Source organism: Labrus mixtus, chromosome 16 (genome assembly GCF_963584025.1).
Source record: "Labrus mixtus chromosome 16, fLabMix1.1, whole genome shotgun sequence".
In the NCBI taxonomy this organism is placed as follows: domain Eukaryota; kingdom Metazoa; phylum Chordata; class Actinopteri; order Labriformes; family Labridae; genus Labrus; species Labrus mixtus.
In genome coordinates, this window is record NC_083627.1 from 7,296,587 (window position 1) to 7,319,163 (window position 22,577).

General features: G+C 43.6%; 2 protein-coding genes across 3 annotated transcripts; one reads left to right on the top strand and one right to left on the bottom strand.

Moving 5' to 3' along the window:
* Nucleotides 1–158: 158 nt before the first annotated feature.
* On the bottom strand, nt 159–13,324 carry abcf1 (ATP-binding cassette, sub-family F (GCN20), member 1). The gene is made up of 27 exons (XM_061060193.1): nt 13,140–13,324; nt 10,692–10,741; nt 10,451–10,528; nt 10,026–10,158; nt 8,918–8,952; nt 8,735–8,815; nt 7,821–7,871; nt 7,466–7,549; nt 7,233–7,292; nt 7,059–7,151; nt 6,819–6,914; nt 6,504–6,626; nt 6,078–6,178; nt 5,867–5,952; nt 5,631–5,770; nt 5,319–5,467; nt 5,131–5,214; nt 4,248–4,372; nt 3,695–3,807; nt 3,428–3,602; nt 3,214–3,288; nt 2,955–3,025; nt 2,811–2,843; nt 1,197–1,365; nt 987–1,051; nt 823–895; nt 159–325 (listed from the first exon to the last, which is right to left on the bottom strand). Exons 1-27 carry the CDS (start codon nt 13,198–13,200, stop codon nt 159–161), a joined length of 2,571 nt encoding a protein of 856 aa, XP_060916176.1. The 5' UTR covers nt 13,201–13,324.
* Nucleotides 13,325–14,760: 1,436 nt separating this feature from the next.
* c16h6orf136 (chromosome 16 C6orf136 homolog) lies at nt 14,761–22,092 on the top strand. Of its 2 annotated transcripts, none has more exons than XM_061060572.1 (7): nt 14,761–14,885; nt 17,021–17,266; nt 17,478–18,140; nt 18,755–18,843; nt 18,935–19,135; nt 19,236–19,305; nt 20,227–22,092. In XM_061060572.1, the coding sequence occupies exons 2-7, from the start codon at nt 17,168–17,170 to the stop codon at nt 20,368–20,370; spliced, it is 1,266 nt and encodes a 421-aa protein (XP_060916555.1). In that variant the 5' UTR covers nt 14,761–14,885; nt 17,021–17,167; the 3' UTR covers nt 20,371–22,092. The 2 variants fall into 2 exon arrangements, with proteins under 2 accessions (XP_060916555.1, XP_060916556.1); XM_061060573.1 differs by lacking the exon at nt 14,761–14,885 and adding an exon at nt 15,049–15,067.
* The last annotated feature ends 485 nt before the right edge of the window (nt 22,093–22,577 follow it).

Consider the following 22,577-nt stretch of genomic DNA (forward strand, 5'->3'; position numbering starts at 1 on the left):
GCAGGATGAGTCCAGAACAGAGACCGAATACAGATCTGTGTTTTATTATTGAACTGAGAAGAGAAACATGCTGTCAGTCCACATGAGGAGCAGGACGAGTCCGGAGAGAGATCAGGTGTGTGATGCAGTTCAGGAGTTGTCCTTGTTGACCTTGAAGATCAGGGGTTGACCTTGTTGATCATGGTCTCTCCCAGCGACTCCAGCACCTCCCTCTTGTAGTCGTCGAAGTCTCCATCGATCTGGTTGATGCTGCGGTCCTCCACCACCCACATCGTACACTGAGTCTCTGTGATGAGCCGAGCGTCGTGACTCACGATGATAACCGCTGAAACACACACACAGATCTTACTGACGGCTCTTTAGAGGAAGAATGTGCAACATTTTACACATAAATACAGCAGAAATAAAGTCTATCCTGTGTAAATGTCTCTGAGTCATGACTGTCTACAATGAGTGAGAAGCTTGAGTCCCGCTGGCTGTGTTGTTGACAGCGCTGTGTTTACATGGACGGGACGGCCGGCTCCTCCCCTTGTTTATAAAAGCTGTTTAAATCAAGGACTAGAGAGAAGAAGAAGAACATACTCACTGATTATTTAGATGTCATGTAAGTGTTTTTAGATCACGGTCTGTTTATGTGCAATGTGAAGCTACGAGCTAACTAAAGAGCGCTAATATCAGCATGCTAACACAACAATGCAGGACACAGGCAATTGCAGCTCGAGCAAAGGACAATTTTATGTGCCATTTGCGCTTAATGGTGCTTAATTATGTTGCGTTAGAATTCACAACTCCTTGTTCCTTAAAACAAAAACTTGTTCTCACCTCCTTTGTATTCGTTGATGGCCTCTGAGAGGGCGTCGATCGACTCGATGTCCAGATTGTTGGTGGGTTCATCCTGTCAGAGAAACGTTCACTGATCAGTCAAAATTTATCGTCACACTTAAGAGTGAGTAGATCAAAGTATTAATCAGAGGAGAGTTTCTCACCAGGATGAGAACATCGGGCTGACGACAGGAAAGTTCAGCGAACACAACTCGAGCCTTCTGACCTCCTAAAAACACATGACACGGAGAGTTAGAAAATCCCACAGTGTGTGAACGTCACACAATCTCAGAGACTCACAGAGAACATCGGACAGTGAGACTCTTTACGTTCCGACTCTATTATTCTGACGTTCTGATTTTCCGTGTTGTCACCTGAGAGTTTGGAGATCTGGATGGTGTGGGCGTGGCTCTCCAGTCCAAACCTGCCTAGACACTTCCTGCCGTCCTGATAGGGGAGGTTGAAGTTCCTCATCAGGTACTCAGTGGCGGTCTCCTCCATGTTCAGCTGGTCTGCGTACTGCTGGTTAAAGAAGCCCACTTTCTGCAGACACAAACACGTTAAATCTTAAATGATAAAGTATGGAAAACATGACTCAAGACGAACTCGGATCCAAGTCTTGAACTCGAGTACTCATCAAACAGTGAAGATGATTTTTCAGGTTCTTTCACTCCTTGAAGAAATAAAACAGGGTCCTTCCACAAGAAAACAAGTTAAGAGCAAGGAGAGTTTCGCCTGGTGATAAAGGAGAGTTTCGCCTGGTGATAAAGGAGAGTTTAACCTGGTGATAAAGGAGAGTTTCAACTGTTGATAAGGTAGAGTTTAACCTGGTGATAAAGGAGAGTTTCTCCTGGTGATAAAGGAGAGTTTCGCCTGGTGATAAGGGAGAGTTTCTCCTGGTGATAAAGGAGAGTTTCTCCTGGTGATAAAGGAGAGTTTAACCTGGTGATAAAGGAGAGTTTCTCCTGGTGATAAAGGAGAGTTTCTCCTGGTGATAAAGGAGAGTTTCTCCTGGTGATAAAGGAGAGTTTCGCCTGGTGATAAAGGAGAGTTTCAACTGTTGATAAGGTAGAGTTTAACCTGGTGATAAAGGAGAGTTTCGCCTGGTGATAAAGGAGAGTTTCGCCTGGTGATAAAGGAGAGTTTAACCTGGTGATAGAGGAGAGTTTCTCCTGGTGATAGAGGAGAGTTTCTCCTGGTGATAAAGGAGAGTTTCGCCTGGTGATAAGGGAGAGTTTCTCCTGGTGATAAAGGAGAGTTTCGCCTGGTGATAAAGGAGAGTTTAACCTGGTGATAAAGGAGAGTTTCGCCTGGTGATAAAGGAGAGTTTCGCCTGGTGATAAAGGAGAGTTTCGCCTGGTGATAAAGGAGAGTTTCTCCTGGTGATAAAGGAGAGTTTCAACTGTTGATAAGGGAGAGTTTCTCCTGGTGATAAAGGAGAGTTTCTCCTGGTGATAAAGGAGAGTTTCTCCTGGTGATAAAGGAGAGTTTCGCCTGGTGATAAAGGAGAGTTTCGCCTGTCAATAAGGAAGAGTTTAACCTGGTGATAAAGGAGAGTTTCGCCTGGTGATAAAGGAGAGTTTAACCTGGTGATAGAGGAGAGTGATTGTTGAAAAGGAGCTGTAAAATTATCCCGATCGCCAGTTTGAACACTAATGTCCACAAAGCAACTTATCAGGGACAGCAGTTGGCAGTATGTTTGAGGTAGGTACATACACACACACAGGGTTGGATGCAAAAGTAATGCAGAAAATCAAACCTAAACCAACGCGAGGTTCAGAGTTAGTGTGCGAGGACGATTAAAACAACATCAGATCGTATTTCTTCTTGAACATGCGTCAATCCCGGAGGGAGAAAACCAGACTCGTGTGCAAAGGCTTTCAGTCTGAATAGGTTTTCTCTTTAAAAAAGGAGTGAAGACGTGTTTTTATGTTGTCAGACTTTATAAGAAAACAGTTCAGAGCAGAAACACAGTGTGAGATACTCACCAGACGATGATTCTTCCTCATCTCTCCTTTAGTCTGAAACACAAACACACACAGCTCAGTCAGTCAGTCAGATAATCTGTTTTATTTAAATATTCTCAGGTTGATTTATTTATTAAAGTAACGTTTGAAACTCGTCATACTCACAGGGTTTAGTTTCCCAGTGAGCAGCAGCAGCAGAGTACTCTTCCCCACCCCGTTAGGACCCACAATACAGACTGCAGGAAGGACAAACACATTCTGATTATTATTACTGATAATAACAGAGGAGACAGAACATCAGAACTGAGTCTGAATCAGCGTGGTCATGTTTCTCAGGAGGAGGCTGAGGCACGCCGTCCATCCGTATATACAGCCTAAAGTGACAGCTAACAAAGTTTAAGGCGACCACAGAGGTCATACTCACTCCTGGAGTCCATGTCGATTCCAAAGTCGACGTTTTTGAAGAGCGGTTTCTGAGCGTCGTAGCAGAAGTCCACACCTGAGCACAGGCGGAGACATCGTGTTTAAATCCAAACACAGAGAGGACACTGATTTCTTCCCCTCATCACACATGCTACAGAGACTCTGCCAGATGATGACAGACAGAGCGGAGTGTACAGGTTTACAGGTGTTCTTACTGTGCAGGCCGAGTATGGGGGGCGACAGAGGTGGGGGATTGGGGAAGGTGAACTTGACGGTGTACTCTTTCGGTCTCTTCAGCAGCTCTGTGGCGTCCTGGCTCTCCTCCTCCTGAGGTCCTTTCTTCTTCCCCTTCTGCTGCTTCCTGGTCAGAGCCTCCTTTGTCTGCTTCTCCTGAGATTTATAAACATACAGATTTATTTAATACAGCATTATCGATTTCTATAACTATTATTATTTATGGGGGGGGGGGGGGTCCCACTCACAGCCTGTTTGGTGGATTTGCCCCCTGCCTTCAGCTCTTTGAGTTTCTTCTCCTGTTTGTCGTACTGTTTCTGCTGCTCCTTCTGTTTCTGAACGTACATCTTCTTAAAGGTCACTGAAACACAAACAGAGCTCAGAGGTTACTATGTGGAAACAACAACAGCTCGTTTTCTCATTAAACAGAAGAATGTGCAACATTTCACACATAAAAATAGCAGAAATCAAGTCTATCCTGTGTAAATGTGTCTCTAAGCCAGCAGTTTGTTTTGGTGTCATGCTGGTGCTCAAGGGCGACATCTACTGGACCAAAAGGTTGCACATTCCTCCTTTCAAGAAACATTTACTGAACTCTGTGATATAAAGCAAAACGACAAACATGTGTATTAAAGGATCATGTTTGTTTTTAACCTTTGTGACCACGAGGAAACGAGAGAGTCCCGAACAAGGCAGCAGCAAAGTTAACAGTTTAAAACACTATAATAAATAACATGATGTTTGCAGTGATATTAAGCACACAGAGACACACACACACAGGTCTGTGTGCGACACACTCACAGTAGTTCCCTCTGTAGTAGAAGAGCTTCTGGTAGTCTAAATGGATGATGTCCGTGCAAACTTCGTCCAGGAAACTCTGGTCGTGAGAAACTATGAGGAGAGTTTTCTTCCAGCCCTGAAGGTAGCTGTAACAGAAAGTCACATTTAAATTATAAACATTATGAATTTAATAAATTCTCCACACGGCAGCATGACGACAAGAGTTCAAAGATGGAGACTGTTCTCCCTGAACCAGCAGTATCAATCTAATTTCTAGCATTGGGAGAAGATAGCGACAGCAAATATTACACATGCCCTCACCTCTGACAGATATTTAATTCTTTCAAAAGCGAAAGACAAAACTCAGTTTCTCCTTCGTTCCAGAAGTGATACGCTCTCATTGCCGCCACCATGTTTGTTTTGCTGATATGTGACTTGGTTTAGTCCCCACCTGCGCAGGTAATAGGCAGCTTTCAGAAACCGGAGTAAGGCGTATACTAGTTTTTCTTCAGAGTTCTCCAGGAAGGAAAATCGGGATAAGAGCTTTTCTCGGTTTGTAGAAATCGAGGTATGATGTTTGTTTACGTGCACAAACACAAAAAGTAAATGTAAACACACTCAGTGTACGGGATGTGAATTCTTTATTTTATGAAGAATTTTATGGTATTCATAATTAGGGGCGTGGCTTATCACATTGAGAGGCTGGCGTGCTGTAGCTGTTTGTCAGGCTCTGACTCTTTGTCTGTTTCTAGGTTGATCAAAAGATAGTTTGAGACAGCATTTCCAATATGGCGACCGCCACCGGTGGGCTTCAAACATCTGCTTCCAAAACTAAGGTGACGCTTATGAGACTGCGTTATTAGCGCTGTGAAATATGTAGTAACGTGGGATGTGTGGTGCGTACTTGTTGAGCCAGATGACGGCGTTCAGGTCCAGGTGGTTGGTGGGTTCATCCAGCATCAGCAGGGTGGGCTCCATGAACAGAGCTCTGGGGATCAGAGGGGGAGAACAGGTAAAAAAAAAACAAAAAAAAACAGCTTCTATCTGGCTCATACTGTGGGACCAGTTCACCCAGTATGTCTGCTGGTTTACCTGGCCAGAGAGACCCTCATCCTCCAGCCTCCAGAGAACCTCTTGGTGGGTCTGTTCTGCATCTCGGGGGTGAACGACAGACCAGCCAGGATCCTACGAGCTTTAGCCTCCGCCGCAGCGGCCCCGATGGCCCTGAGCTCCTCGTACACCTGAGGGGGAGGAGCCACAGAGAGGCAGGTTAAACCGACACATTCTTACTGTATCTGTTCCCTGTAAACACGTCAGATATCAGGCAGAGGTTCTGTTTGATCTGACCATCATCCTGCTGACTCTTTGTTAAAAGACCACTCTGGTGGTCGCAGACACACTCACCTTATCCAGCCTCTCAGCCACACAGTCCTCTCCTCGCTCCAGACGAATCTGCAGACGTTTCTCCTCCTCCAGAAGCTTCAGACGCCGAGTGTCGGCCTTCAACACCGCCTGCACCGCCGGAGTGTCGTCAGCGACCACCTCTGCAAAGACGGGCGAAAGGACAGGGGCGCAGTATTATATTAAGTCTACATAGTATTGTAGATATTTAGACACAGGCGTGTAGACAGGTGAGTCACCTTGCTCACACAGCAGCACGTCGATATTTGGAGGGATACTGAGCGCTCTGTTGGCGATGTGCTTCAGTAACGTGGTTTTCCCTTTACTGAAACATCGGAACAACAAACCTAGTGTATTGTTACCATGGTTACACACACAGCTGATGATGATTAGCTTATGGTTAAAACAGTTAACCAAACAAAGTGAAATCTGATTTTTTTTTTTTTTTACCCGTTGGGTCCGACCAGACCGTATCTTCTCCCGGCCACAATCAGAAGGTCGGCGTTGACAAACAGCTCTTTACCATGAGCAGAAATACTGAACTTCTCCAACTGCAGAAGAAACACAGTTTTATTGTTTTTATACATACAATAACAATCAGATCAACCTTACGTCTGAAATCATAAGCACTGAACCATTCTATCAGAACGGATGTGATTGACAAAAGATGAAAACGCAGCAAAAGCTCTCGACAATGTTTAGAATATGGACTGCAGTACCCATTTCAAACACTAGGTGTCAGAGTTACAGATTGCTCCTTTAAAGGTGTTTCACATTTCAAATCTGACAATCTTTGGATTTGATTTAAACCCAGAAGAATCACATCACTGAACTTTTAAATCTGAACCTTTATATGTGAAATCATAAATAGTGAACCTTAATGTCGGAGGCGTTCTCCAGCATGGCCTGTCTGGACGACATCTCAGCCTGAGAGATGGAGAAGTCTCCTTCCAGAGCGTTCTGAGCACGAACACTGGCCACCTGACGTTCATACTCCATCTGTCATCATACACAGAAATATAAACAATTTAACACTAAATACATGAACCATAGAGCTAATACTCCATCTGTTAAAGAACACAACATGTGTGCTTACTCACATCCAGAAAACTCCGCCCACATCGACTCACCGTGACTTATCAGGTAAACGAGACAAAGAAAAACATCGTCACCAGGAAACAAAATACTTACCATCTTCTTTTTCTTCTTCTTCTCCTTCTTGCTGAGGTTGGCGAACGGGTCGTCTTCCTGCTGCTTTGACTGTTCAGCTAACGCATCCTCAGCACTCTGACGATCAGAGAGAGAGAGAGAGAGAGCTCATGTTAATCATGAAAGAGGAAAAGAAGAGTTTAATCACATGAAAGAGAGGTGTGAACACAGAACTCCTAAAAGAGCAGAGGAAGAGTCTTTCTGTGTGGAGGACCAACATACCATCATCATGTCTCCTCCATCACTGTCCTCCTCCTCCTCCTCCTCCTCCTCCTCTTCATCCTCACTGGGTTTTCTTTCGACAGGCTTCACTTTCTGCAGGTAAACACACAGGCACAAATGTTACCTGTAAAAACTGAACATGAGAAACAGCAGAATTCAAACACCAGCACTCACCTTCTGCTGTTCCTTCTTCGGCTTCTTGGGCTTCTCCTCTACAGCATCGTTCTCTGGAGACTGAAAAACATTTTTTTTAATGACTTGAGTTAAACACTCGCATGACTCGTACACTAAATTCAAATGTTTATCGAATCAGATCATCCCTCGTGTTTTTATTTTTAAATTGTTTCCCCCTTCACAGCCTCACGACGGAGTCACGTGTCATGACCTCACTGTTCTCTTTCACTCACCTTCGATTTAACCTCTGTCGTCGTCTTCTGTGAACTCTTCTCTTCATCCTCCTTCTCCTTCTCCTCCTCTTCATCAGACAGAGCCTGACGACAAACACACACACACACTCAAGTCAGCATGTGACACCTACAACACATCCACAAAAAGACGGTGGCCCTTAAGGGGTCAAAAAAAAAAAACATTTTGTGAAATGCTGATGTTTTCTGTCCTGCAGGGCCGACGTCACTCTCACAGAGATGGTGAACTCAGAGACATCGTTACAAACACAACACTCGTGTGATTTATGGATCAATATGTTTACTGATTATTAATTAGAGGAGAAGGAGAAACATTAACATGCAGGAGAACACCCACCTTCACTTTCTTGGGCTTTGGTTTGTCTTTTTTCTTTGCTTTCTCAACCTCCTGAGTCACACACAGACACACAGATACACAAACATCTATCAGATACAGATCTACTACATACAGATCTATCAGAAACACATCTAAATATTTAAACTGTCAGACGTTCATTATATGTAATAAAAGTCATGTTTCCACTGCAGGAAGTCTTCACAGAGACCAGGAACCCTCGGATGACCTCGCAGCGACCTGCGTCTAATTTTAGTTCTGGGAACTTAAAGGCAGAATATGTGATTTTTCACACTTAATGTAGCAGAAATCAAGTATATCCTCTGACAATAACTCTGTGAGTCATGACTGTCTACAATGGGTGTTAACACTGGAGTCCCACTGTCTGTGACGCTTTCCGAGCTTTCCTAGCTGTAGCTTCAGTTTGTTTACATCACCGGGACGGCCGGCCAGCTCCTCCCCTCGCGTATAAAAGTTGTTTAATTGAGGGACTAGAGAAAAGAAGAATAACATACTGCTTCATTGGATGTCACGTAAGCGTTTCTAAATCACGGTCATTTCGCGTAAATTTACATGCAGTGTGAAGATACGAGCGTAATAAAGATCGCTAGCATTAGCATGTTAACACAACAATGCAGCGCGAGTTGTTTTGGTTTCATGCTGGTGCTCAAGGGCGACATCTGCTGGATCAAAAAAATAATCGCATTTTCTTCCTTTAACGGTTACTCCTACAGAGTCCCTGCATGTGGGGGTGTGTTTTGAAACAAGTACAGGTACTTTAGGGGCGGGACTTAAAGCTAAGCACACTCCTGATTGGTAGTTGTAGGGGTTAATTTCTGTTCTGGGTTTAAACTAGCAGAAGCTCAATCTTTTTAAACATCACCTCATCCCTGCTTGTTTGAAGATGAACATTTCACCTTTTTAACTGGTTTCTCGTCTTCATCACCCTCCTCCTCTTCATCACCACTCTGACTGAGAGCTGCAAAGATGTTTCCCCCCTGAAAAACACACACAAGATGATCCCGTGATGAAACAGAGAATAAAAGATAAAAAACAGTGTGTTTCATCAGAGTGTATATAGTACAGAGTGTTCAGTTTACCTTTTTCTTCTTGTTGCCTCTGCTCGGGACGATGACTGCGGACATGAACATAAAAACATTACAAACATTATATGGATGTTTCCAGAAACTTAACCTCCCTGACGATTCAACGGAAATTTAAACTAGACTAGTGAACAAGTCTGAAAGCCCTCACACAGCAAGCAGACGGCAAAGACTACAGCCGACGGCCAACCACCACGTACGTTCTGCACATGCGTGAGAGGAAATAATTCTCCATGCCAGCAGGTGGCGGTAGTCCGTTGTTATGATACGAGAAGACCTTATTCACACCGCTGTCGCCAACCACTCGTATTATAGGTAGCTACTAATGGAGAATAATGTCCGATAAAAAGTAGAAAATGGCGCTGGTGTTGTCAGCCGTTGGTCTTTTAGTGGAAAAAGAAAAGAAGAGGCGGAGGAGACAAATAAGGAGAAACCGCACTAATGGGTGAAAGCATGGAGACTACAGCGACATGCTCAAGGGGCTTTCCTGAACCTGTGTCGAGAGCTGGAGATAAATAAAACCTCTGAACGGCCAATCAGAGAGATCCCTCCGAACACACCATAAAAACTAGGGCGACTGCTAAACGACGGCCAACGATCTGCTTGGTGTGTGAGAAGGTAGATTGGTTCGAACAGGAGCCTCTCGGTGTGGAGTCTGCATGTTCTCCCTGTGCATGCGTGGGTTCTCTCCGGGTGCTCCGGCTTCCTCCCACAGTCCAAAGGCATGCTGGTTAGGTTAACCGGTGATTCTTAATTGCGCTAAATGTGTCAACTCTGTGATTGGCTGGCGACCAGTCCAGGTTGTGCTACATCACTTTCTGAAAAGTGCACTACAAATAAAGTCTGATCGATTGATCCATCCACTGTGCTGGTTTGTGTCCAGGCAGTGTATTCAGGTGAGCAGGTACATTTACTGGAGCTTCAGCCCCACCTAGTGGCAGGTGGCTGACTTACAGCTTAGACACAACATTTAACCGGCATCGAGTGTCTTTATTTAAATAATAATCACTTTACAACAACTAGTAAATTTGGGGCTGACGATGTTTAAACGTTTAATCATCTTAATACGAGATATGATAATGATCTCAGTGTTGGAGCTCCTCACCTGACTCTTCGTCCTCGTCGTCCTCATCACTGGCCTGAACTGAGAGCTTCTTCAGCTTCAGCATGACATCCTCGTCGTCGTCATCATCGTCTGCTGCTTTTGCTTTCCGCCGGTCTTTCTTCTTTTTCTGAGGCTGAAAACGACAAACTGACACGTCAGCAACGACCTCACCATCGTTAAACCTCCAATAAACCATCGGGGTTTAATGGAGGTGTGTCCTGTTACGGCAGCTCTGTTTACGTTCTGTCTGAAGTTATGGTGTCAAGTTTACTCTAAACTAAACATGTAAACTAGTTAGTAACTTAAAGGAGCAATATGTAACTCTGACACCTAGTGTTTAAAATGGGTACTGCAGTCCAAATTCTAAACATTGGAGAGAGCTGTCTCATGATGTTCAAACTAACCAAAACACTTGAAAAGGTTACCTGTTTACTGTGGGATTCCTTCACAGACGCCTCCTCCATCTTTTCATCTTTACTCTCCGTGGCCAGCTCCTCAAAGAACTGCAGGGAAACAGCACACACCAACAACAACATTCACACAACAACACAACCTCTACACAGACAACATCCACATGTGAACTCTTTATTCACAGGGTGTCTGTCGGAGATGAAACAGGAGCTGTGAAACCGTTTAATCAAAAGATAAATCATCGTCAGTACTCACACTCTTTTTGCCTTTCTTTGCACCCTTCCCTTTCTTCACCGTCTTCTCAACTGGAAGAAAAGTCAAATAAGACACCGAATCGTTAGTGGTCATATTGAGCACTGACAAACACTAAAAACAAACATTGTCATCATCTCCAGAACCCCCTCCGTTAACCACATCACTCCCTCGTCACCCTTAAGACATCGCTCCTCTGTACCTCTCTGAACTCCTGCACATCAACACACCCACCCGCACTCTCAGGTCTCCTCCTTCATCAAACTCACTGCACCGCCCGCCCGCCCGCCTGACCAGCATGGAGTGCAGCGCCTTCAGCCACTCTGCCCCGCCTTTGTAACTCCCTCCCACCATTTACCTCAACACTGACGCTCTCCATTTTCAAATTGCGTCTCGAAGCACATCTTTTTTAAACTGACATATTCTGTTTGATCATCATCCATCCCGCCTCATGCATCCTGTGTGTGTGTTTGTGTGTCCGACTGTGTGTCTGTGTGAAGCTCCCGCTGTGTCGTGATTCTGCAACGCCGAAATGCAATGTAAAAATCACAGACTGGGACACCAATATTACGCCATCGCAGAGTCAATATCAAGGTACAACGATGTGGTAGCCCTTTTTAGACTGGCTTTATTCGCGAAAGTCAAATTGGGGTAAAAAAAAAAAAAAGGGTAAAATCTGTGTCCCAGTCTGTGAATTCACATTGTGTTTCGCTGTTGCAGAAACACGGCACAGCGGGAGCTCCACATACACACACAGTCATGATGCAGGCACACACAGCGCTGTGCTCGGCTGCTGGCTCTGTTACTACCTCTGAAGAAGGTACAGAGGGGGGGTAACTACATCGGCCCCATTACTCATCTGCGAAATTCAGATTGAAGGCGAAATGTCACAACTTGAAACGGGCTAGGGCTGATGGCGGCTGAGCTTTATTATTTTTGTAATGAGACCTTGAGTGTTTTAAGAGGCGCCTATATATGGGCGGCAGTGGCTCAGTCCGTAGGGACTTGGGTTGGGAACCGGAGGGTCGCCGGTTCAAGTCCCGGTGCGGATCAAATCTGGAAGTTTTGTGTGACAGGTCACCTCCCCAAGCACTGCCGAGGTGCTATTGAGCAAGGCACCCAACTGCTCTGGTGCGCTCTCTGCTTAGCAGCCCCACTCTGACATCTCTCCATGTCCACAGGTCCTGTGTATGTGTGTGAGTAGCATGTCCCTATAAATAACAGAGTGTAAACCCGAATTTCCCTCAGGGATAAATAAAGGATATCAAAATCAAAAATATAAAAAGTATTATTTAAAAAACAAACAGTAGCCCTATTCAGACAGCCACTTCAAGGCGCAATATTTACGTCCATGTCATGTTTCGCCATCAATCTGAATGCCATCGTTATCCAACCGTATTTTACTAACATTTTAAATGTTTTTATTTATTGCTTGTTAAACTTTAATTCATTGTCTCCTTTATCTTATTATTTTATTGAATTCGTCTTTAAATCATTTTTAACAAACTGTCAATCACTTCTCCTCTCTCATGTAAAGCACTTTAAACTGCAATTGACTTTGTCCGACAGGTGGTGTATAAATAAAGTTTGATTGAGTGATTGAGGAGATTTAAAGCTGCAGCTGTTGTTAACACACAAAAGTTCATGAAACCAGAGGTGTGTGTGTGTAGAGCTGCTATTTGTTCTCACACAAAGAGCTGCACGCTGACAGTCAGCAGTTTAACATCACACACTGTTCATTTAACCAGGACACTGTTTAATACAGTTAAATTATTCATAGAGACTCTGATTAAACTGTGACATGAAATGTGTCAGTTCATTCAACACTATCTGTGACTCTCATGACAGGGGGATGTTAGCTGAGATCACCTTCATTTAAAGGTGATCAATCATCACCTCGTTTACTGTTACACTTATTTTGAATATCACTAAAAATCAGGTGTCAGAAATCATTTAATTTTAAGTTGGAAATGAGCCCAGCGTGCACCAAACATAACTCACAAATGTTGTAATAATTATTAGCTTTAGGATTATTTTTGTAAAACATATCCAGTTTAATCTAACTATTAACTCTTCCAGCAGAGTTTGTTGTGTTATAAGAAAGATTAAATGGTTGGTTTGACTCATCGTAGTACTTTAACCTTTTGATAATCGCGCTAAAGGCCTCGTTTTATCTAGCTTCATCTGAGTTGTAAAAGTGGATATTACACAGAAATTATTCACATTATATTAACTCTCTTACAGCCGATTTAATAAGAAGACACATACGACACGTGGAAAGCATTCACTTGTTCATGACATTTTAAATAAAGTTGTGAAAAGGGAAGTTTAAGGTGAATATGGTACATTTTTCTACGGAGTTCGGCGCTGCGGAGTCGAGCTAGCTTAACGTTAGCTGTGATGCTACGGAACCTGTTAGCTTCCAACCCGATCATTTAAACGTTTTCTTACCGGCCGCAGGAGCCGCTTCATCGCCCACCCATTCCGCTTCTTCTTTGCTCTTCTTCGGCATGTTGAGACTTTAACTGATAATAACGAAGATAAACAGGTTTATTCTTCTTTTATTCAGTAAGATTTATCATCCACACACACATGTACTGCGGCCCAGCACCGTGATGATGATGACGTCATGCCGGCTAGCCAACAGACTTTCGTTCTTCTTCTTCTTCTCTGAAGCTCTTGTGCTCAACGTTTCACTGCTGCCACCTGCTGGATTTAGAGCAGTACTGCAGTGTGATTTGACAGATTCATATTCATCGCCATTTAGCCTTATTATTTTATTTAAATTCTTGGAAAATGACGAAGAATCCTCATTTGCAATGATGCTGAGGTTCAGACTACAATAGGAAAGATACAAATAAACCACACAGACACACACAAAACACACAAAACACAGACACAGACACACAAACAAACACAGACACACACAAAAACACACAAAACACAGACACACACACAAAACACAGACACACACACACAAACAAACACAGACACACACAAAAACACACAAAACACAGACAGACTGACACACAGACACACATATCAAGGACACACACTCACAGAAACAGACGAACAAACACATACACACAAACACAGACTGACACACAGACACACATATCAAGGACACACACTCACAGAAGCAGACGAACAAACACATACACACAAACACAGACTGACACACAGACACACATATCAAGGACACACACTCACAGAAGCAGACGAACAAACACATACACACAAACACAGACTGACACACAGGTTTTTAGAGTAACAGCAGCCTAAGCTGTCTGTGCGTTTGTCAATAACATATCCATAATCAAGGACAGAAAGGAAAACTGCTTCTGTAATTATTTTCCTGGTGAATAAAAGGAACCACGATCTGTTTCCAAACAGAAAGCCCAGTCGTTGTCTTAGTTTGGATAAAAACTTTTCAATTCAGAATCAGAATCTGTGTTTATTGCCAAGCACATTACAAGGGACTTGGTGTTTTGGTGCAACATGTGTGTTTAATGTCAATCAATCAATCAATCAATTTTTATTTGTAGAGTCAACTCATAACAAGTGTTATCTTGAGACACTTTACAAAAAGCAGGTAAAGACCTAACTCTTTGTCTTTTAACATTACAAAAGAGCAGGTAAAAAGACCTTACTCATTGTTATGTTACAAAAAGCAGGTAAAAGACCTTACTTATTGCTATATTACAAAGATCCGGCCTATCCATGTGTGTTTTATAAGCGAATTTAATTTTTTTTAACAGAGCTAGAGCTAAAACGACTAAAAATAACCTTTCAGAACACCAAGATCTCTTTAAAAACATACCTGACAACAAGAATAAAAAAAACACAATAAAAAAAAACAATTAGGCACCGAATCAGGCAAACATGAACATGAGATGATAAATAAAGCTTTATTCAATCAGAGAAGATTCTAGAATAATCCATCAGATGAGTGTTTACTCATCTGTTTATGACTACTAAGACTACTTGATCTCTCCACGGTAACGTACAATAACCCGAGCTCTTTTTATACTGATTATGATTATACATATTTCCAGGTTTCTCTGCATTTTATCAATCTGTCTGTGGTTCGTAGAGGCAGTACCGAAAAGTCCCACAGCCGTGAAGACAGCATTAGCACGGTCTGCGTGAGGCGTGTTTAGCCCGGCAAGGACACACACAGACTGGAATGACATTTGTGTAAGTTATCCAAGTACTGTTTACCTGTTCGTTATTATTGTGTTAACCACCTGGTTACCTGTGAAGTGAACACGAGTTAAAGAAACCCGCAGCCGCAGTGACTCAGCGGGTTTTTTCATTTTAAGGTAACGTCAGCTGCAGGGACGTTTGTCAAGCCGGCGGCTACTGTTAGCTTCCACTCGGTGAGCCTAGCATGCTAGCAGTCATTATCATTGAAAACAGACGGCAGAAGGCGCTAGCTTACGTAGCATGTAGGGAAATGTCAACGTTTAAAGGAAGATATATTCATGGTTCTGATATGTGCGCAAAAAAAAAAAAAATAGGTTAATGTCGCAAATTATTTGTCAGTTAATCAAATATCGATCAGCTTAAATTGCTGTTTCTTTAAATTAATCTTATATAATGTTTTATTTTACAAAATCTTGAAGCTATTTACATAGATAAAGAGGTTAGTGTAATTATATTGAAACAAACATAACAAATAATAGAAACAACTATTGTCTTTTAAGGCCTTCTGTATTCTCAACCTTATCATTCATTCCTCCTTGGCATAAAAAATAGTTTATTATCATCATATATTTATAAATGTTGATGTTATTGTTTAGATTAACTCGGACTTTGCAGCTTCGAGAAGATACCTGAACTTGCTTTGTTACCACGGCAACAAAAAAAAAAAGTCCTAGGCGTCATACTTTGGGTCGTTTCTCGTTTATTAGACAGTTTACGGGAATTGAAACGTTGCCAATGTTTTTATTGCGATTTAGTCATTGTGCAGTAGTTTGCCTGACTCATTCCTCTCTAACACACCTTACTTATTATGACACAGACATTCAGGCTAATTGTTGAGTCTTTTCTTTGTCCACCTGTTCACAGCTATGTAAGAGACATAATTGTAACTTGAAATGTGAGTATTTTCTGACCTGTGAATCTTAATACCCTGCGTTTGTTACAAATATAACTGAAGATCTGTAGTTTTACTCACAGATCAGTTTAAAACAGGAGGTATCCAAAAGTATCAAAGCGTTTGACAACCTTTATAGATGAACGCTCACTGTAAGGGTTAAACTGTCATTCTATGTCAATGTCATTCACAAGTTACTAAACATTATCCTCAGACATCTTTAAAGAAGTATCTGTTACCAAGCTGAAGGTATTAACTGGCATTGTATTACACTGTTCAGGTATGCACACACTGTAAAGGTGTGTGTATATCAGTTATATAAGTCTGACTGTGTGTAGTCAGTCAGTCTGTTAATTCAGAGTCAGCTGTCTGCATGGACTCTCTGATTATAAACGTGTGGTCGGCTGCAGGTCATGTGCTGCTGGAAGAAACCCTCGGAGAGAAATCTATCAATGTTCAGCTGCAGACTGACTTAGTATTTCTTTAAGAAGACACAACGTTCAGGCTCTGACAGTATGACACCAATACTGTGTTCTCCATTTAGAGCTACACAATATTGTTTTACATAAACTACAGATCAAATGTCTGTGTTTAGCTGTTGAGTTTCAAAGTTAAAATTATGTATGACTTTTTTTTATCCAAATCCATTGTCTCACTCACCAACATGAAAAAAAATCTTTTATTTGTAATCAAACAATCCAGTGTTTGTTGTTTGCTTCTTAAAGGAGCAGTATGACTCTGGCGCCTAGAGTTTAAAACAGGTACTGCAGTCCAAATTCAAAACATTGTAGAGAGCTCAGTTGGCTGAGGCGATAACAGCAGAAGGACGCCATTTCCGGCAACAAAACTACTATTTATTACGTTGTCTCCTTCCACTTCCGGTTGAAAGCCCCGGCAGAAATTCTTGAGCATGCTTAGAACGCGAAATCTGATTACGATACGATGGCTGAGTTTACATGCCGTTAGTTTGCCGACTATGAACGACTTATCTAGGTGTTCTTTTCCGATTATGAGATGTCCGTTATGGTCCGATTTTGGTCCGATGTAGGTCGGACTAAGATGTTTACATGTATTTTAAAAGTCCAAACAGTGTCTGATACGATCAGAAATTCAAAAGCATCTCCAATATTGATCCTAGTTTGAGCACGTTTCTGCTCGTGGAGCTTATTAGAAACATACAGAGGTTTTTTAGGTCGGGTAGAATCACTTCTATCCTCCTCATTGTGGTTTTCAGGTGTGTCGAGGTCTTGCGGCTGCATCTGACGGTCATCCAGAGTTGTACGTCCTGAGTAGACTCTCTGTGCTGTTCTGCCGTGTCCTCCTGTGGGTGCTGCAGGTGATGGTCAGCTGGTGACTGGGGTTAGCTCAGCCCCTGTGGTGAATGGCTGTGAGCAGAGGGGGCGTGGCCTTCTGGGTGGGTTGTGTCCGCAGCCAAGGCAGACGGCAACCCATCAACAGACACAGCTGGAGTCTGAGCCAGGTAACTTCCCCTCGCCCATTATCAGGACACAGAGAAGTGTAGGATTTTAACTTGAACATATTTAATACTGTTGTGACCTGCTTCTGATTTGGCAAGCAGAACTTTAACTGATAATTATCTTCTATTCTCTCCATAATAAAATAGTTGATAGATGTCAGACTGCTGTAGTATTCATTGATAGTGTAATCTGAGTTTATATGGTTTCCCACAGACGACAGACTGGCAATGGATCTGTCAGAGTCGCCCCCTGAGCGGTGCATCATGGGCCCTGTCGCCCCCCAACAGCCTGAGGTACCAGAACAATAGGCAGCCGCTGCTGTCCCACCCGTTCCACCATGCCAGCCAGCCTCAGAGGGGGGGTTACTGGGAGGAGCACTGGGAGGAGCCTCTCAGTGTGTGTGTGTTGGTCAGACAGGGGGAGCTGGACGGCCTGCTGGAGATCCCTCTACCCCGTCACAACAGGTCCTCTGAGTTCTCCTTCCCCCTGACCACTGTGGACGGCTGCAGAGAGGACGACATCAGCGTGGACAGCTTCAGGAGGAACAGTGCTGATGTTCTGAAGAGAGAACATGGATGTTTCAGAAGTCTGTTTGAAGCAGAGAGGTGTCCCGCTCCGTTCATGTACGGATCCCACTTTTATTGTTTTCACTGCCCGGGTACAGAGACGGTTACAGAGTCGGGAGCAGAGCCGGGACCTGGCAGCAGCCTGGGGTCTACACAGGATATTGGACTTTATAAACCTGTGGAGCTGCCTCTGATGCTCCCTACCTATCTGTGTAGCCATGCAGAGAGAGCAGAGGGGGAGGTGAAAAGTGCAAGAGACAGTGAAGAGGAGGAGAAACTGGCTCTGATGTATGAACGGCTGAGGATAGAGGTAAGAACACACTCTGTTTCTGCAGAAGTTACACTGTGCAGTGCCTACCTCCCATACTACTTTTGGGGACTAGATACAACAAACAGGCCTGTATTTTGGGAGTGTTATGTTTTAAAGTGGTATAACAGCAGTATGAGATATTTGAGACATGATGAAGTCTGACCATTAAGAAGTGAGAAGAAAGATTTTAAATTATATTCTAGATTTTATAGGGAGTCAGCGCAGAAAGCTAATGTCGGGCTAATGTGATCTCTTTCCCAGTTGTAGTTGGTTCATGTGCTGCAGCATTTTGAACCAGACAAAGAGTCTTTTTAGAAACTTATTTGGGCAGCCTGATAAAAGAGAATTACTATAATCCAACCAAGAAGTAACAAATACATTGACTAGTTTTTCTGCATCGTCTTGAGACAGGATGTGCCTGCACGGGGGACTCCGTGTTCACTCTGAGTGTAGTGAGCACGCTCGGAAGGGTGACAGCAGTGAAGCTGTCATTACAACATGACCTCATTGATCAAACACCAGTGTCACAGGAGAACATGGGAAAAAATCTGAATTATATATTTTCGAGCCACGACCTCCTGACCTTGAGCTTTACTGTTTTTTGTTTATTTCAGCTCCCCAGTTTCTTCATGAAGACTCACGACTACAGCATGTACTCCAAAGACCTGGAGTTCATCAACGGCCTCCTCAACACCAAGACCAGGTGAGCCCTGCTCACACCTCAACACATTAACCCCTCCCCCGTAACCCCCATGGTCACGTGTATGACATCGCTATCTCTCTGTCTGTTAAAGAGGCCGGGTGTTGTACCAGCTGATCCTGTCCTTGTGGCGTTTCCTCTCACTGTGTTACTATGCCGACGGTCGACTGGAGGTGCTGAAGCTAACGAAGCACATGGAGGACGGGACCATCAAGGCCCGCTGGAGGATCAGAGGCCTCCCAGTCTACTCTCTGCTGCTGCGCTTCTACCGCAAAGACAAGTCTCACCTGTACAGGTAACGCTCTGATGAATAAAAGTATTTGTTTAAAAGACACTGAAGTATTTTTTATCACAGTGGTTTATAAAATAAGCTAACCATGTGTAATCTGTTGTAGGTCATTTGATGCGTTCTCTACGTTCTACATCGGACAGGACGGACTCATTCACTGTCACAAAGTGGAAAAGGTAAGAAGATGTCAACTTCAAGTTCACCTGTTCACCTTCACAGTGTCTGTAGGGATGTTTTGGGTGTAACTGGAGCTCTCAGCCTTTCTTCTTACACAGAGCGTGTGTCCCAGTAGGGCTCCGCTGTCGCCCCTAAACCTCTGATGAAGAAGAAGTCTGTTGCTGTAAGACAATACAGATGATAATTCTATTACAGCAAACTCAGGATTTACTCTGCTCGGGCACCTTGTGGCCAAATAATGCATCTCTGCTGGAAGTTGTGTCAAGGTCAGATCTGTATCAGGTGATAGAGCCAGTGTAGTTTAACCCCCCAATCAGGTGAAGGAGACAACAGGTAGACAGAACGTTCAGTATACTGAGATAGGACCGACCGTTTGTTTGTCTTGGTGGTCCTTAGAAAGGAATGGCTCTCTCCAAGCAGCGGTTGCCTCCTCAGATTGAGAATGTTATCAACATGGTCGCCGTCTGGAGTGAGGTGCTATTAAACGAGAGGTGCCTCCACGTTTTGGGCAACCTTGAGAGAGGTGTCCCCGAAGGTCATTTGTGCCAAGGACTATTGAGTGAGGGTACCGTCTCCCAATTCACCGGGTGTGGTCCTCTCCCCAGAGTGCTTAAAGCTTCGCCCCTGGTGGTCAGGAAGGATAAAAAAAAAAAACAACAACAAGAGTTACAGATGTAACTACGTTTCTATGAATCCTGACTCAGAACCCTCTTGGTTTCATGAGATGTTCTGCAGAACAGATCCTCTGATGACACCAGAAGATAAAGACCGGTCCAGGTCATCGGGGGTCACATGTGACTTTGATGGTTTTGCTACTCGACCTGTGCATGCGTGATATTGTATCTGTCAGTGGTTAAAGCACCGCCTCTGATTAATATATTTACATACTTAACGTTGTTTTACTCTCTCTCTCTCTGCAGGTGATGCCAGCTCGGCCCCCCATCCTGCCCAGGGTCAGGTCTCTCCTGGCGGGAGCTCTGGTGGCTCTGGGTATCCAGGAGCACCGTCCTGCTCTGAACCTTCTGCCCCCCCTGCTGTCCTCCGTGAGACAGAGCAGAGATTGACCCGGGACAGGACAGGTGTCAGGTCATGTGACTCATTCATCATCAAACACAGGAACACGCTATCATGGAGCTGTGTGTGCTAACATGTGGTCATGCTGTCACCCTTCACAGAGCGGCTGTCCGTGGTTAAAGATTAAAACATAAAGAGTGTGAACACAGAGTCTGAGGAACAGACTGATGAGAAAGACGTCTTTAAATATCTGTTAAACATGTTAAACAAAACACGTTGATCTGTCAGCAGAACGTCAGAATTCAACCTCAGACTCTCTCATGCTAACGTGCTAATGTCTGCTGAGGACTCACATGATGTTTCTGCTACGTGCAGCTAACTGTTAAACAAGCTAACAACATAAACAGTCAGATCACATGTCTCTTTCAAGAACAAAATAAACCCATTACCCTGTCAGGTCTAAGATGATCTCACGTCTGAGTGTTGAACAGGATCCAGTCGGTCACTTTCATTGACATAAAAAAAAAACACTTAACTCTTCATCACTGCAGGAAACTAGAAACTCAAATACACCCATCATGTCTCTGAGATAAGTTGTTTGCTGGAGTTCAAGCGGACTGTTCCTTTAACCTTCACTGTTCAAGCACCTTCTTTCACGTTCACACACGTCTCCAGCAAACTCATTCTAATAATCAACATGTAGAATATGAAAGGTTGGACCGTTTAATTTTCTGTCTCTGTGATCATTTTCAAAAAGAATGAATCTGTTGAATCACACTTTTGAACACTAGGGGTCAGAGTTACAGATTGCTCCTTTAAAGGACGTTAAACCCCTTCAGATTTTTGATTCTGAGAGTCCGGATCAGGATGAACCTTGCATCAAACGACCTGACGACATGGAAAAAAACTGCTTACTGTAAAATTTGACAACATTTCATAATGAGACAAACACAATGAAGGAAATGAATGAATGCATTAAAGCCTTTTAGTTTTAGTTTTTGTATCTACAGATTGAAGAATCATCAGAGGAGCAGCAACAGACGACTCTTTAGTATTTAATCCACACAAACTGTACAGATGTGCACAGCCTCCGCAGTGTGATGATCCTCAGACTGTACCTGATCACCTGAACCTGACATGACGTCCTGTTTGTCTGAACATACATGAACCTTTAATTTATCCTGGATGAGCAGCTGTACATACTGAGGCTTCTTAACGTGTAGTTCTCCTTTAAACAGAGCAATAAGCATGCTGTACCTGTCACACCTGTAGACTGTATATTCAGATGGACGGAGGGACAGCCGCCTGGGAGTGAAGCCTGGTGATTGGCTGCAGTAGATAAGCCCCGGCTCCTCCACGTTCACAAATAGGACCTGGATAAAAATGCACGGCAGATAATGTTTTTTGAATGATAGTTACCACGCTGTTTTGTGTTCAAGTCATATTTCTCTGAGACGTTATTTGATTCTCTAAAACGGTGAGTGACCGGCCTGTTCACAAATGCCGCGTCTGCGCCACAGTGTGCACCAGATTATCAGCAGAAACGGCGAGAGTCCCTGAACTTTCCGGGTCTCTGGGATATTCTGGCTTCATCCTGCTCACCAGGAGGAGGCCGAGGCACGCTGTCCATTTGTATAAACAGTCTATGGTCACACATCAGAGCCGTGTGTGTGTGTGTGTCATCATCCTGTACCAATCAGTGTGGCTTCATCTGCACATGTAGAGCTGCAATATCTCACCTGTGTGAATAAATAAACATATAATTAACTATCTTTGGTGTTTGAGTAATGTATCATTTGATGAAGGAGCAACTGCCACATCTCTCTCTTCTCCGAACTCCAACAAAAACTTGAAAGGTCACATATTCTGTAAAATCCACTTCACCATGTTTCTCTAACTCTAATATGTGTCTCTAGTCTGTCTACAAACCCCCCAATGATGAGAAAAGTCCGTCCTCTGTTTTTTGTCTGCTCCACTTTTCAGAAAATGTGTGTTCAAACAGGCTGTTTGGAGATTTTCCCTTCATGACATCACAAAGGGCAGTAACCCCTCCCCCAGGTGGGTGACACTCCCACAGCTAGGTGTTTGTTCTGCCCTGAGTCTGCCTTCTCACTGTAAACAATAGGGCATGGAGCGAGAAAGCCAGAGCCGACCCAAGCCCTTCCAGAGAGGGGGCGTGGTCAGACACAGCTCATTTACATATTTAAAGGTACAGACACAGAAACAGCCTGTTCTGAGCAGGGCTGAAATAGAGGGG

What these genes read in the sequence shown, in the direction of transcription:
- abcf1 (XM_061060193.1), bottom strand. Translation starts at nt 13,200, where the DNA reads ATGCCGAAGAAGAGCAAAGAAGAAGCGGAATGGGTGGGCGATGAAGCG. An exon ending in CGTGCTGCTGTGTGAGCAAG is followed by an intron (nt 5,771 to 5,866) that starts GTGACTCACCTG and finishes CCGTCTTTGCAG; the next exon opens with AGGTGGTCGCTGACGACACT. An exon ending in GCAAATCCACCAAACAGGCT is followed by an intron (nt 3,603 to 3,694) that starts GTGAGTGGGACC and finishes TATAAATCTCAG; the next exon opens with GAGAAGCAGACAAAGGAGGC.
- c16h6orf136 (XM_061060572.1), top strand. Translation starts at nt 17,168, where the DNA reads ATGGCTGTGAGCAGAGGGGGCGTGGCCTTCTGGGTGGGTTGTGTCCGC. An exon ending in CTCCTCAACACCAAGACCAG is followed by an intron (nt 18,844 to 18,934) that starts GTGAGCCCTGCT and finishes TGTCTGTTAAAG; the next exon opens with AGGCCGGGTGTTGTACCAGC. An exon ending in GACAAGTCTCACCTGTACAG is followed by an intron (nt 19,136 to 19,235) that starts GTAACGCTCTGA and finishes AATCTGTTGTAG; the next exon opens with GTCATTTGATGCGTTCTCTA.